Consider the following 16,590-nt stretch of genomic DNA (forward strand, 5'->3'; position numbering starts at 1 on the left):
CTCCTATGTTGCCACCCTGAGGATTGTCAGCTACGGGATTCGCGGAAAAGGCACACAGTGTTCTCCCGTGTTTCCACCCTGAGGAACGTCAGCTACGGGATTTGCGGAAAATAAACACTGTTCTCCCGTGTTTCCACCCTGAGGAACGTCAGCTACGGGATTCGCGGAAAAGGCACACAGTGTTCTCCCGTGTTTCCACCCTGAGGAACGTCAGCTACAGGATCCGCGGAAAATGAACATAGTGTTCTCCTATGTTGCCACCCTGAGGATTGTCAGCTACGGGATTCGCGGAAAAGGCACACAGTGTTCTCCCGTGTTTCCACCCTGAGGAATGTCAGCTACGGGATTCGCGGAAAAGGCACACAGTGTTCTCCCGTGTTTCCACCCTGAGGAATGTCAGCTACAGGATTTACGGAAAATAAACACTGTTCTCCCGTGTTTCCACCCTGAGGATTGTCAGCTGCCAGCAGATCACTTCCGCCACTGAGGAAGCTCCTTCCAGTTGGGCATTAGTGAGTGAGCAGTGGCAGGACCAGTGTCTCCAATAACAGGGTGAAATGCATCATCGCCTTCCTGCCCAAGAAGGAAGTCTGCATCCTCTCGCTCCCACCCTGTTAAGGAATTTGTCAATTTCCTGCCTCGGAGTTCCTGCTCAAAGCCAGGCACTTAAACTCATTTCACCTTTTAGGCTTTGGGCAAGGGGTTGGAACTTCAGTTCTGATTCAATAGACAATAGGTGCAGGAGTAGGCCATTCGGCCCTTATAGCCAGCACTGCCATTCACTATCATGGCCGATCATACACAATCAGTACTCCGTTCCTGCCCTCTCCCCATATCCCTTTACCCTGCTATCTATAAGAGCTCTATCTAACTCTCTCTTGAATGCATCCAGAGACTTGGCCTCCACTGCCTTCTGGGGCAGAGCATTCCACATATCCACCACTCTCTGGGTGAAAAAGTTTTTCCGCATCTCTGTTCTAAATGGCCTACCCCTTATTCTTAAACTGTGGCCTCTGGTTCTGGACTCACCCATCAGCGGGAACATGCTTCCTGCCTCCAGTGTGTCCAATCCCTTAATAATCTTATATATTTCAATCAGATCCCCTCTCATCCTTCTAAATTCCAGAGTATACAAGCCCAGTCGCTGCAATCTTTCAACATATGACAGTCCCCAGCCTCATCCCCAGCCACTGTATGCATTAACCGTGCAAAGAACAGGTTGGCCGCCTACCCTCTCTCATCACAGAGGACAGTCTGTGTCGGTCCTGCCGGCACGCATCATGCCTTCAGTAAGTACGTTACTTTAGAGAAGGACGTAACAAATTGTTTGCAAGAGGGGTTAACTAGGGAAGGATCACACACTTTAAGCATCCACCATACTGTATAAGAAACAAAAACGTTAGCGGGATTGCCACTCAACACAAATATTGCCCACTGCAAACCTCACCTCTGCCATACAGCTCAGTTGATAGCACGCTGACGAGTCAAACAATCATGGGCTCATTCCTCACATTCAAGACAGTGGCACAGAACCCACACGGCCATTCCCTCCTCTAATAGACCCTCCTGTCTACCACTGCCCTACTCGCATACACTCTAACCCCTCCCCACCTCTCATATTCTTACAGGCCTATCCACTCTCTCACTATCCTACTGGGCTTGTGCATTCATACCCCACCCCCACCCAACACACTCTGCTTTAAGAGTTGCAGTAAGCCACCAAGTTTCTTAATCCGACTTTAGATAATCCACTGCCTCTGGAAGTCTGCTCACTTCCGCCAGCAAGCACTCTTAGCTTCTGTCACTGGCCACCCGATCACTTGGTGGAGCTGCTGCCTCTCACTATCAGTAACCTGGGTTTGGTCCCCACCTCCGGTGCTGTCTGTGTGGAGTTTGTACGCTCTCCCTGTGAAGGGTCAATGGGCAGAGTGGTCTCAGGTTGCCCAGAGCAACCAGACTCCATTGCCCATAATTGGAGGCCAGGGAGTGCCACTGCCACACAAATCCAGCTTCCCAGTGCTGTCTGTGAGGAGTCCGCATGATCCTCCTGTGACCATGTGGGCTTCATTCAGGTTCCCCCCATACCCCAAAGACGTGCAGATTACGAGGCTAACTGGCCACTGAAAACTGCCCCAAATATGTAGGTGGCTAATAGAATCTAGGGGGACGTGGAGGGTGAATAAAGCGGGTTGGTCTACAGGCTGATTTATACTTGTGCGTACGGGCTACGCCGCAGCCTACACCGTAGCCCTGATTTTCACTTCTGCATCGCTCTACGCCATAGCGAGCATGCATTGGTGTGCGCCAAAACGCTAGTTGGCGGTGGGATTTCTATGTCACGGTGTTGAGTTTCTTCGTGAGAGACATGGACGAGGAAATGCATTTCAAACATCTTTGCATGTCGGCAAGTAGATTTGATGATTTGGTTCATCTATTTTGCATTGGTGTACAGACATGGCAGAGAAGAAGCAACTGGAAATGCGTAGGAGGAAATGCAATGCTACCAAGCGGACCAATCACAGTTGTTGCGGTCTGCGTCGTTGCGACGTGCGAGTTATTTGGGGAGGTGAACGTCACCCTACGGCGTACGGTACGTGGTGCCTACGGCGTAGATGCGACGCACAAGTATAAATCAGCCTTAACAGGAGCTCAGTAGTTAGTGCGGACCTGATGGGCCAAATGGCCTACTATCTCGCCGCGACTCCGTGACCTGAATTAGTGAGTGGGGCAGCCCTATACAAGAGCTCTACCAGCAGCCCAGCTGTAATCCTGACCACCGGACTACCGGAATGGCTACTGACCACAGCGGGGTAGGACACCCTCCAAGACCAACTGACCGATCACGTTGGGCGACAACGTCAAGAAGTCAGAGGGCAAAGGAACTAGGGTTTCATCACAGTGGGGGCACTTGGAGAGAGACTCGAGAGGTGGAGTCAAAGATCACCAGCCACCCAGTGCTTTGCACCGAGCCCAATGGGCAGGCAGTGGTGAGGGAGGGGGGTCCGACAGCAATTTAATACTGCGCATTCTAACCTGGCTTTTGAAGGTGGGGTTCTCATCCAGCTGTTCCTCCTACACAACAATAAGCAGAAGAGAAAAACAGAGCAGACATTAGAAATTTCAAACATAAACCAGCACAAAACATTCCAACACAAGAGCAGCTACAGAGAGAAGTCCACAGGGTGAAGTCTGCAGAGGCTTGTCTGACATACACCAGTCTACAGGGTGTGGTGTGCAGTGACTGGTCTGAAACACAACAGTCTGCGGGGAGCGGTGTACAGACAACGGTCATGCAGAATGTTTACACAGGGTTTAAGAATGGGAAGCATTCTCTGGTTTGGGAGTAGAAGGATATGCTTTTTCTTTGGTAGTAGTATACTTCATGTAAAAAGTATATGAAGGTTGGTCCTGTGATTCCAGATTTGTGGCATGGAATGGTGACTTAAAAGCCCCAATTTACAGCAGAGGTTGAGGGTGGAGGGAATGATCGTCTGTGGCACTGAGTAATTGTGAGCCCGGATGGCAGGATTAGGAAATTGACAGGATTAGGAAATTTGCAGGATTCAGAAGTTTGTGGATTAGGAAATTTGCAGGATTAGGAAATTGACAGGATTCGGAAATTTACAGGATTAGGAAATTTGCAGGCACTGACTGTTCCCCATGTTTGGTTGCAGTAGGTGTCTTCACCTCCAATCTCTCCTGCATTGTGGGTCAGACACTCTCAACACACAGAGAACGTGGTGAGGAGGGACTCTCTAGGCCAGATTTCAGTAATAACCCATGGCAGGACGTGCAAGGGGTTGGTGTAAAAGGGAACACAGGTGAGACAGACAGCAAGCATCTCCAATCAGTCGGGTTTAATAACACTGGCTTATGTCGTGCAATTTGTTAACTTCCCAAGCATGATAAATAAATGTAGAAAACAAAAAAAAACTGAGCTACATTAAGTATATATCTGTCTATTAAGTGCTCATGCGTTCAATCGGATGGCAGAGGGAGGGAGTTTGAGTCTTCAGGCTTCTGTACCTCCTTCCCGATGGTAACAATGAGAAGAGAGCATGTGCTGGTTGGACTGCTCCTTGAATACCATGGCACGTACCCATGATGGGGTATAGATAGGTATCCGTTAGTCTTGTGAGACCATGGATTTGTGCCTTGCAGGCCTGGGCAGGGTTGTATGGGAGACTGGCAGTTGCCTAAGCTGCAAGCCTTCCCCTCTCCATGCCACCGATGTTGTCCAAGAGAAGGGCACTAGGACCCAAGCAGCTTGGCACCGGTGTTGTCGCAGAGCAATGTGTTGTTAAGTGCCTTGCTCAAGGACACAACACGCTGCCTCAGCTGAGGCTCGAACCCGTGACCTTCAGATCACTAGACTCTTGCCTTATCAACTAGGCCAACACGATGGAGCTGGCTAATTTTACAAGTTTCTGCAACTTACTTATATCTTGTGGAGTAGGCTCCCCATGCCCCCATACCCCCAGATGGTGATGCAGCCAGTTAGAAAGTTCTCCACGGTATATTTGTAGAAGTTTTTGAGCGTTTTAGTTGACAAACCAAATCTCAGCACACTCCTAATGAAATACAGCAGCAGTCTTGCTTTCTTTATAGCTGCATCAATATATCACTGACCATATGCAACTCACAAAATGATCAAAAATAAAGTCCAGATGCTGGAAGTGTAGAAAATGGAAAACGTTGGCAACCCTCACAGGCAGAAAGAACACTGTGCATAGGAACTCAGCAGGTGAGGCTGTATCTGAAACAAATCACACGGTGGCTTTCTCACAACTGAAACTCTGAAGAAGGGCCATTAACCCGAGATGTTAATTCTGCTTCTCTTTCTGCAGATGCTGCCTGACCTGCTGAGTGTTTCTGAAATATTTTCTGTGCTCTTTTTTATTATTATGCAAAATGTCCTTTCTGCCTGTGAGGTATAGTAGAGACTGTCAGGAGGGAGCTGAATACTAAACTGGGGCTCTTGGAGTTGGGAAAAGGAAGGGGAATCTAATGAGGTGGTGCAAGGGTCTCTATAATGAAGTGAGATGCAGTGTGCTGAGAGTCGGAATGTGAACCCACATAATTAACGGTTCGTACCACGATGATGAACATCAGAGAACATTACTGGGGGAAGCGGAAATTACATCAGGATAAAAAGCAGACAGAGATGCTGTTTAGAAAATAGTAAGTGCTACAAGACAAATTAAAGAACAGGACATTGAGGATTCTAATGTTTAAGCTAAGATGGCATGGCAGCATAGTGGATAGCACAATGGGTTCAATTCCTGCCACCGCCTGTAAGGAGTTTGTACGTTTACCCTGTAACAAGCAAGGGTTTCCTCCCACAGTCCGAAGACGTACCAGTTAGTTGGCATAGGGTATTTTAAGAGCCTCTTGGATAGGTACATTTTTCTGGTCTCAACTGGAAATCTGGAGTGTGGACTGACCTGGTCTGGTCCTTCAACCTTGGCAATTGCCCCACACTGCTGCTCGATCGCACTGTCACCAAGTTTCAGTGATTCCATTGTGTTCGTTCTGATATACAATGAATGCCCACAAGAACAGGAATTTCAGGGCTGTAAGTGGTAACAGATATGTACTTTGATAATAAACTTACTTTGAACTTTGATCAGCTCAGTGAAGAGAGGTGGTATAACAAGGGTGAAACAGGAAGTGGAGATTTCATAGGCAAAACAAAGGGAGTTACACAAAAGATTTCTGTAGAATGTATAAATGCAGGGTTGGACAAGCATGTAGTAATGGTAAGGTGTAGAAAGTTAACTTGATTATGTTGGGACGGACAGGTTAGCGGATATCAGAAGGCAGTACATTTTTTGGGGTGAGTTTTCTGCAACAATATGTCCTTAAATCAAAGGACGTGGGCCATTTAAGATTTAGCGATGAGGCAGACTTAGCTAACAGCCCAGCCGTGTATTGAAGAGTAGTCATTACTGAACACAACTAAAGTTCTAAAGAGAAGAGCATGAAATTGCTGCTCAGTGGCTCAATTTACGCAAAACTAACTTTTCAATGCAATGCCACAGACTTCCACGGAAACCATGCAAAATCTGTTAATTGGTAGAACCAGAGACCATCAATAGGAAACTCCCGTTGTCAAAGGAAGCCTCTCTCAAGTCTTCAGATGCAACGAACAAAAGGCAACTAAAAAGATATTACAAGTTATAGAAAGAGGGCATTGAAAAGAAACGTGCTAGTGATATCTATATATTATAAAAGCACAAAGGAAACAGGAGTCTTCAGCACTTTGAAAGTGATGTTGAAAGCGAAGGGAGTTGGTGGTGATCATGGTTAGCTACTCAATATTACACCATGACTGTAAGTGCTGAGCTCGGGTAAGTTCAGTTGCACACTCTGGTTCGGTCTGGGCTACACTGGCACTGCTTTGGACCATCAAGATGATTTGCGCAATGTCACTGGCATGTTGAAGTTGCAAGACTTACCATGGACAGGCCACGGTTAGGCTTTCACTTTATTCCCAAGCAGGCCTCTACTTCGTCTGGGCATTCACAGTGAAGCAGACATGCCAGCCAACCCAGGTAATACAAAATCAGATACATAGAGCCAACAAAATCCATTGAGTGAAAAATACCATGAAGAAAATAATGGGATTAAGAACTGGCACAACCAAGGCCAGACAGCTTTCATCAAAAGGTTCAAGGAAGGCAGGCACATGTATTACAACACCTCGACAATAAGCTTCCAAAATCCTCTTGATTCAGGAAACATTCCTTTAGAATGGAAAACTGCACATTTCCATACAATGTACAAGAAAGAGAGGCCAGGAAGTTCTGGAGAGGCTAGCCTAATGTTTGTCCTCTGTTAGTTCCCGCCTTCTAGATTTATGGTTGGGTTATGAGAACAGGTTGAGTGAACTTGGCCTTTTATCCTCGGAGCGACGGAGGATGAGAGGCGACCTGATAAGAAGTGTATAAGATGATGAGTGGCATTGATTGTGTGGATAGCCAGAGGCTTTTTCCCAGGGCTTGAACTGGCAAACACAAGGGTGCATGGTTTTAAGGTGCTTGGAAGTAGGTACAAAGGGGATGTCAGAGGTAAATTTTTTCACACAGAGAGTGGTAGGTGCGTGGAACGCACTGCCAGGGAAGGTGATAGAGGTGGATACAATTGGGTCTTTTAAGAGACTCTTAGATAGATACATGGAGCTTAGAAAAATAGAGGGCTCAGGGAAATTCTAGGCAGTTTCTAGGGTAGATTACATGGTCGGCACAACATTGTGAGCCAAAGGGTGTGTAATGTACTGTAGATTTCTATGTTCTGTGTTAATAGCCATGTTATTATTATTATTACTTGTAAAGGTAGTTAGTACTGATGACTATGTAATGCCCTGGTTCCCATCTTTACTGTTATGCTGTAGGTATTTCACTTAGCAGTTCTGTGAGAGCAGAACGTTATTGGTGAAGATATGGGATGATGAGGAATATGTGCCGTCCAGTTAGGATGTTGGAACTGGGGGGAGGTTTTTATTTGGTGAGGGACACTAAACTTTTGTTCGGCTGGAGATGAAGAGAGAAGACGCTGGGGAGAACCGGTCGTAGGATACGATCCGGTGGGAGACCAATTTGTTCAAGATGGATTGCGAGCTACATTTGGAAGGTGGTGTGTGCTTTCACGCAGGCTGAGGGCCCAGCGTGTGAGTGACAGAGAAGTTCAAGATGAGCTCCATCTTGTGTACATTTGACTGTTTAATTAAAATGGGCCCTTTTCTTTTAGTTTTTCTTTACTAAACCTTCAGTTAAGATTCATAAATATTATTCCTTTAATCGTATACAGTGTACTGACTGCTATTTGTAAAAGGGTAACACATCACACAGCATCCACACACTGTCTCAATCGCACAAGTTTGGCGAGACTGGAGGGTCTTCCCTACACTTAGGCAGCCAAGGAAACCAGGGTGTTTCAAATATATCAAGTTTTTAAAAAGGTTCTTAAAGTAGAAGACAGAAAAAGTCTAAGATACTTATATCAGGAGTTCCCAACCTTTTTTAGGCCATAGACCCCTACCATTAACTGAGGGGTCAGGACCCTTGGATAGGAACCCCTGATTTATATGGATATTCTCAGGCACTTGCAAGAGTTCCCATTCAGAGACTGTTAGCTAAAGTCAAAGTTCATGGAAGCGTTGGAAAGTTATCAACCTGCTTGGGAAGTGAACTGAGTGGCAGGAGACATAATGTAGGACTAATGGTGAGGTGGACTGACCCATTGGCAGGTCACAGCTAACTCACACTGATAGCAGATAGCTTAGAACCAGGTTTATAAACTACTCAGAACACACAAGCTCAAGTACAAGTTTAACAATGACGTAAAGGTGGGTGATACTGTGAACCGTTCTGGTGAAAACAATCCCTTGTAAAGAAACATCTGGACCATGTACTACCTTGAAATTCTTTTTGTCCTGTAAATGCCTGCAAGAAAATAAATCACAAGGTAGCATATTTATTATCAAAGTATTTTTATGTTACCATACATGACCATGAAATTCATTTTCATGCAGGTATTTACAGGGAGAAAGGAAACTCGAGATGGTATATGATGACATACAGGTATTTTGATAAACTTGCTTGGAATTTCAAAACATTAACACAGTTAGCAAAGGAATTCAGTCCAGGTAAAAGTAAAAGTGCTTGAGGAGGTTGAACAGAATGAATTACTGAGGAATATAATTTATTCTGGAATAGATCAATGACGCGTGGAGTTAGCTCGCAAACCGGCCACAATCTCACTGAACAAGCAAACTCGAGAGGCCAATTAGTTGTCTGTTCCTCACGCCCTGGCTCACGAATTCTGGATCGCAATCTAAGGGATCCAAATGTCTTTGTCAACTATTCCCCAAAAAATTCAATTTCCTTTAATGAGATTTCCAGCTCACTTGGCTGCTCACCTTATCCCATCCATTCCCTCTCACCCACCCACCAGGGTCCTCCCTGTCCAACCACTGTATTCGCCCTCCCCCCACTCATCCTATCCCACCCCTGCCCCTTCCCTTTACCCTCAGGGTCACCAGTACTGCCATATTCACACCCACCCCCAACTCCAGCGTCTCCACCAACCACTCCAGTGCCCCCTCCAGCCGAGTCACGGCACTCTCCCTGCACCCCCACTCACTCTCGTCCTCCTAACTAACTTACTTTGTCACGTCGGGCGAAGAGTTTGGACGAACGTTCTTCCTGAGAGCCTCGATCCAGTTTCTCCGAATCCCAGAGGTCATTGCCGACAGGGTGTACACAAATTCCTTGGTCTAGGGAACAGATCACCTTTTACACAGTGGCAGCAAGACGAGGAACCAGCCTTACCACCTGGCCTTCAGGTGGACAGTGAACACCAGCCCTTCGCTCCACTACTGAAGTGAGCAGGTGGCTTCCACGGTGTCTACAATGGTGATATCACATCAATGGCAACCAGCATTTAAACGTTGCCTTTAACATCACAACCAGGTCAAGGCTTTTCACTGGATTAATTCCTCCCCTGTCATTATTTGAACATGGAGGAAGGGGAACGGGGGGTGAAGCCTTTTAAATTGGCCATCATTGAAATGTGTTCGGTAGACTGGGAAGATGGAGAGATTTAAGGGAGGGAGATCGGGGCGATGGACACAGCGGGAAATGACTGAAACTGGAGATGTGGGAGAGATCAGAACCGGTGCGACGCAGATTGTGGAAACGGGACTGGAGGACATCTGAAAGTTTGGAAAGGAGAGGTGGAGGAGTGGTGAAGATTTTAACTTGTTCCTAACTTTCCAGTGGATGACATGGTAGCGTAACACTATTACGGCACCAGTGGCCCAGGTTCAATTCCACCGCTGTCTATAAGGACAGTGATACATTCTCCCCGTGACCACGCGGGTTTCCTCTGAATGCTCTGGTTTTCTACCACCCATCGATTAGTAGGCAAAGAGGCCTCATGGCTACAACTGGGTGGTGCAAGCTCGCTGGGCTGAAAGGGCCTGTTACTGTGCTGTATCGTTAAATTTTAAAAAGAGTTAACTATGAGAAGTGCTGGAGAGCGTTCACGGGGACGACGGAAAACGAGGCTTGGCGCAGAGTCAGACAGGGAACACTGAGATGGGCGTGAGTGCAGGGTGAAAGGTGACCACTGCAGTCGTTCACCCTCTGGGGTGAACATTGTTACCCCAGTGAATGAGCAGATGCGTGATAGGAATCTCACCTTCCAGAGTTGTAACCAGCCTAATTCAGCTCCAGGGGACTACAAGAGAGCACGGACAGAATGCAATGGCATAGACGTAGCGTCTAGGGATTTACGCTCACCTGTGTTTAGTAGTAAAGCAACAAGGAGCGAGGTCGAGGTGCAAGTCTGAAATCTGATGGTGCGCTCAGGGAACATTGGTGAGGAGTCGCACGGAAATGAGGAACATTTGGGGCCAAGGAGCATGCAGAGTTGGGAGCAGTAACTATTGCTTGTGATTTTCTGGCTACAGTTCAATGTACAGGAATGAGAGCAGGTCCCGTCCAGTTTCAGAGAAGGGAGACATGGTCAACAGCATCCCACATGCTGACCCCTGCACCCAGTGACCCTGTAACTATTAGTCTTAAAACCTCCTTTGTGATTTCCAACTGTAGTTTTCAAATGGGAAAGGTGAGAACGTCCATGGAAATTGGATCACAAAGTGGAATCCAAATGAACCCTGAGCCTATTTGAACCAACTCTGTATGCAAATCGCACCTTTAATAAGGATCACAAGACCCACGGGTTAGACACTGTAAGTTTCAGGGACACTGGCTACAAGGCTGGTTGAGGTTTGCACCTCCACCCTCAAGTTGATAGAATGGAATGAGTGGGGGAGCCTGACACAGATTGAGAGATGGAGGTGGTTGGCGGTGGGGGGGGGAGAAGCTTACTCACATGGATCTGGAACCCATAGTTCCTTTGCACCTGGTACTCCGTGACGTTGCCGCAGTTCCGCAAATCGATCTCTCCATCCAGGTCATTAGCCTGAGCGGAAAGGTGCAAAAGTTAGATGTGACAAGATACAGGCGGAAACGTCTTCACCCTTCCAGCATCGCCTCAGGTACAACACATTGATCTATATAGTGCCCTTCAACTTCCAAAATGTTCCAAACTTCAGAGAGGCAGTATTCAATAAAACTTTGCACAAACTGTACACTGGGTATTGGGTGCATGATGACATCTTGGTCAGTAACCAGGTTTTAAGGAGATGAGGAGAAAGAAAAAAACTGGGAGGTTTGGTTTGGGAATTCAAGAGCTTAGGAACAGCCTCCAAAATAGGACCGACTACGATCAGGTTCGTGCAAGAGGCTTGAAGTGGAACAGTGTCAGAATCTCAACTTAAACCTTGCCTTTCCATGTACCTGTCCTTATGTGGTGTTAACGCAACTGTCTCTACCGCTTGCTCTGGCAGCTTGTCCCATAAACCCATCACTGTGTGAAGAACTTGCCCCTCAGGTGCCCTTTACATCCTCTCCTTTCACCTTAAATCTATGCCCTCTAGTGTTAGACTCCCCTAGATCATCCCATCCATCGAGTCTATAGTCCATGGGCCAAATGCAGGCAACTGGGTTGAAGGGCACGTTTCTGTGCTGTATAGTTCTATGACTTTATGTTACCAAGTGAGAGCAGCTGGCCCAGCCTAATACCCACGTGTTCAGTGCACAGTCTGAGGCTCAGGCCCACTGGCACATCTCCTTCCCTCCTCCTGACCACAGCAGACAGCAGCCAGCACCTTCACCCAACCCCATGCCAGGGCCTGATTCTCAGCCCGGATGGCATTGGTGTGTTGGAGGGGAACTGAAAACTGTAGCTGTGCCTCTGGCTCCAACCTCCAGCATGATTACAGACCTTAGAAAGCAATTCAACCCCATTTGCAGTGCTCGATAACACACTCCTTTGTCCCTTCCTCTGCAAAAGGCAGGTTCAAATTCCAATGGCGAGCTGTCCTCGACATCCCTCGTGCTGAAAACCTTTCTACCATAATGATTGTATCTGTACTTAACCTCCAACAAACCTTAACCACAATTTGGTTAATATCCTGGACCATTATTAAAACATTACAACACCATAGAGGCCCTTTGCCCCACGATGTTCAGCTGACCTTTTAACCGACTCTAAGATCAATCTAACCTTTCTCTCCTATGTTGCCCTCCATTGTTCTATAATCAAAGTGCCTATCTAAGAGTTTCCAAGGGTTCCCAACCTTTTTTATACCATGGACCCCTATCATTAACCGAGGAGTATGTGGTCCCCAAATTGGGAACCCCAGCCCTAATGTACCTGCCTCTACCAACATCCCTGGCAGTCAATACTCTCTGTGTTAAAAAAAACTTTGACATCCCCCCTACACTTTGCTCTAATTACCTTAAAATTATTCCCCCTCATATTAGCCCTGGGGGTAAGAAGTTTTGGCTATCCATTATCTATGCCTCTTATCATCCTGCACACCCCTTTCAAGTCACTCCTCTTCCTCTTTTGCCCCAGAGAGAAAAAGCCCTAGTTTGTTCAACATTTCTTCATAAGACATGCTCTCTAATCAAGGCAGCATCCTGGTAATTCTGAGGTACTGACACTGCATCCTGGTAAATCTTCTCTGCACCCTCTCTAAAGCTTCCACATCCTTCCTATAATCAGAACTACTATATTCTTACAACATCAGGGTTCCTGATTGCTGCTGTCAGTTGCCAAGATCAGCTGCTTGACCCAATTCTCTAAAACCAAGTTAGCTTAAGCTGTTGTCATTTCAAAATTCCCTATTCGTACAACGTAGAACAGTACAACACAGGAACAGCTAGGGTGGCCCACAACGTTGCACCTTAATGATTTTATAGGCATCCGTTAGTCTCAAGAGACCATGGATTTGCGCCTTGGAAAGTTTCCAGGGCGCAGGCCTGGGCAGGGCTGTATGGAAGACCGGCAGTTGCCCATGCTGCAAGTCTCCCCTCTCCACGCCACCTATGTTGTCCAAGGGAAGGGCAAGGGCTGATACAACTTGGCACTGGTGTCATTGCACAGCAATGTGTGGTTAAGTGCCTTGCTCAAGGATACAACACGCAGCCTTAGCTGAGGCTCAAACTAGTTACCTTCAGATCACTAGACCAACGCCTTAACTACTTGGCCACGTTAGTGATTAAACACCTTACTAAATTAATCCTTTCTGCCTATACAATATCCCTATCCCTTCATTCTCTGCACATTATTTACCTATCTAAGAGCTTCAAAAATGCATCCATCATATTTGTCCCCCATATTTGTGTGGGAATTCTTGGCTCACACGGCATGTGCTGTCACGAAAGGTTGGATAAACTTGAGTTGTTCTCTCTGGAGTGTCGGAGGCTGAGGGGAGATCTGATAGAGGTTTACAAGATTATGAGAGGCAAAGACTGGACAGGGAGTATCTGTTTCCCAGGGTTGAAATGTCTAATACCAGAGGGCATGCATTGAAGGTGCGAGGGGTAGGTTCAAGCGGGATGTGAGGGGTAAGATTTTTTACTCAGAAGTTCATGGATGCCTAGAATGTGCTGCCTGGTATGGTGGTGGAGGCAAATACATTAGAGGCTTTTAAGAGACGTTTGGATAGGCACATGGATGTGAGGAAGATGGAGGGAAATAGACATGGTGTAGGTAGGAATTATGAGTATTTTGGGTGTTTTTAATTTGCTTTTCAGCTGGCTCAGCACAACATTGTGGGCTGAATGGCTGTACTCTTCTATTCCCGACACCCACCACTCTCTGTGTAATTAATTTGCCCCTCACATCCCCTTTGAGTTTAGCCCCTCTGCCCAGGAAAAGTATACTGGTTGCCTACTCTATCTGAGCACCTCATTACTTTAATAAACCTCAAACAGGTCTACCCCTCAGCCAAATTAAAGAGTTTTACACAGTGCCAGCTAGATTTGAATCCTTGCCCACAGAAGTGAACCAACCCACAACACTGTCCGCCCAGCGCCAATTCATATCCTCACTTTTTCTCTCTGATGCACTGGCACCAAGTACTGGAGGTGTGGTTGATGCTTCATAAGACAACTTACCTCCTCCGCTGTGGAGTCTCGGTAATATCTCAAGCTGCAGTCTGTCAGAACAAACCAGTGTTTCTTCCACTGAAACAGAAGAATATTGACATGAATTGTCTCTTACTAATCAGGAGGGTTAATCAGTAAGGTGGCATCTGTGCCCATGCATTTACCCAGTGTAGTGGATGGGCACCCATGGCTGGGAGGTACCATGTTCTGTCTCTGGTCGGGGCCAAGTGACCACAGCCTGGAGAATGACAATGAGGACAGCACCCTTGAGCCCAGGGAAGAGTAGCCAGGTATCTCACTCCTGTTGGGTGCCTTGCAGTTTATACCAGGACTGAGTCTGGACAGGACTGATGTTCCTCACAAACCAAACAGAAACCAACCTGAATTCTACAGTCAAGGGGGAAAAGGGGAAGGGACCAGCAATGGGCAAGGGAGCTCCAAGTGGTGGTGCCTTGATTTCTGACCACGATTTGAGCTCCCCTTGCCCACATTTCGGCTTGGACTGCTGTGAAGTTCCAGGGCACTCCATCTCACCAAGGGCCACTCAGCCCATCATACCTCACCTCCAATGCGTTATCCCCTTCCTACATTATTATTTAAAAGTACATCGCGCAACAGGTTCTTCTAGCCCCATGGGCTGCACCACCCAACAACCCACCTATTTTAACCCTAGCCTAATCACAGGTAATTTACAATAGCCAATTAACCTACTAACTGGCACATCTTTAGACTATTTGAGGAAACCAGAGCACCCGGAGGAAACACACTTGTTCACGGGAAGGGTGTACAACCTTCCGACTCTGAAATGCCCCGAGCTGTAACGTGGTCTTTCCAAATGTTACGTTAGATCCTGCCGATGACAGCAGCTCAACGTGCAAAATAATGCTTCTCTTGATGCCTCACCCTTATTGGTCGTAACTAATAGGCTCTTGATTAGTCAGGGCATCAAAGGTTACGGGGAGAAGACAGGAGAGTGGGGTTGAGGGGGACAACAAGCCAGCCATGATGGAATGGTGGAACAGACTCGATGGGCTGAATGGCCCCATTCTGCTCCTATGCCTCATGTTCTTTTACCAAACACCTGTTAACTATTTCCACTGGTTACCGACTTACTCCACATTTTTTTGTTTGTTCGCTTAACTTTCAGATTGCCTCTAGCCTTCCCAGAGAAGAATTAACGGGATGAACATGCAGAAGATATTTCCTTCTGGGGGAGGGCCGGGGTCCCACCCATTTAGGGCAAAGAAGGCAATTTGCTTTTTTCTCAGAAGCCTGGGAGTCATTGAAACCCTCTTCATCAAGGGCCAGTGGAAGCAGAGCCCAAGAATAATTTTAAAGCATAGATTAAAATAAGAACCATGGTGAAAGGTTTCTGTGGGGGTTGCAGGGAGTGCAGGATGGAAGTTGCAGAGAACTCTGCCATGTTTTATTGAATGAAAGAGCAGGTTTGAGGTGTCGAGTAATTTCCTCCTACTGATTTGTCCATTTGTATGTTAGTAATAATCTTAATTAGTCTCCCCCATGTAACTGAACAGTTTCTGTGTTGGTGCCATGACACTAAACTCTTATACTTCACCAAGGTCTCGATAACATTCCTGAAGTAAGGTGCCACAATACCACAACCCCTTCCCCAGATGAATTCTATAGCAGTGTGCTTTAAATGGTTAGCTTCACGTCCTGTATTAATAAAGCAAACTGCAGTGTTTGTACAGCAGCCAACACATTTTGCCTTTCCACCTTCAAAGATTTACGCTCAGTATCCGGAATAGATTCCAATCATTGTCAACGCTTGAGCCAGCTCCAGGTCAACATCCACATCCCAAAAAAAAAAGTAATTGTGCCTCGTCTTGTTTACAGATCTAGGTCCGAATCTAGTGTCATAATCTAAACAAATTCTTGATCAACATCAACATCTGACTCAAACTTCGACCTCGACTCCACTGAGCCGGATCCTTGCCAGCGACTGAGGCAGGCTGCAACTTTAAACGATGGCCGCAGTCATTGGACAGAGTGGCAAAAACGGCAACAGCTATTCATTACTGATGATGGGTCCTGGCCAAAAATGTCGACCCTTTATTTCTCCCCACAGATGCTGCCGGACCTTCTGAGTTCCTGTGTGTGTTACTCTGGATTCCCAGCATCTGCAGAATCTCTTGTGCAATATTAATTACCATCTCTTCTGCTGAAGGCTCCCTGGAATGGGTATAATGCAGGGCTGGCTCGGATGCTGGGGGGGCTCGGATGCTGGTGGGTGTCGGACATGGAGGGGGGGGGCTTGGACACAGGGGTAAGTACAATGCACGGGTGGATAACATGTAGGGATGATGAAATGCAGGGGTAGGGTATTACTCAGGGGTAGACACCATGCAGAGCAGAGATTACCCAGAGGCAGGAACAACACAGGGCATTTGGCTGATGGACACTTACCTCGCCAGTATCACCCAGAATGGACATCCAACCCTTCTTGAAATTCAGGAGGTCTGGCTGAAATCAGAAAAGCAAAGATAAGGTGATGCCTCCTGTCCCAAACTAAATGGAAACATGTTAATTACCTTCCCAAATA

At 46.8% G+C, this 16,590-nt stretch overlaps 1 protein-coding gene across 2 annotated transcripts in view; it reads right to left on the reverse strand.

Moving 5' to 3' along the window:
* The window catches only part of LOC132383042 (TRIO and F-actin-binding protein-like), a 289,971-nt gene that overhangs the window by 47,068 nt on the left and 226,313 nt on the right, over positions 1–16,590 (reverse strand). For both annotated transcript variants that reach the window (XM_059953752.1, XM_059953753.1), the window contains exons 16-20: positions 16,455–16,511; positions 14,037–14,105; positions 10,900–10,989; positions 9,168–9,277; positions 3,034–3,072 (exon numbers count right to left, since the gene is read on the reverse strand). In XM_059953752.1, coding sequence (XP_059809735.1) covers positions 3,034–3,072; positions 9,168–9,277; positions 10,900–10,989; positions 14,037–14,105; positions 16,455–16,511 — 365 coding nt within the window. The remainder of the gene's footprint in view (positions 1–3,033; positions 3,073–9,167; positions 9,278–10,899; positions 10,990–14,036; positions 14,106–16,454; positions 16,512–16,590) is intronic.

Source organism: Hypanus sabinus, chromosome 29 (genome assembly GCF_030144855.1).
Source record: "Hypanus sabinus isolate sHypSab1 chromosome 29, sHypSab1.hap1, whole genome shotgun sequence".
Taxonomy (NCBI): domain Eukaryota; kingdom Metazoa; phylum Chordata; class Chondrichthyes; order Myliobatiformes; family Dasyatidae; genus Hypanus; species Hypanus sabinus.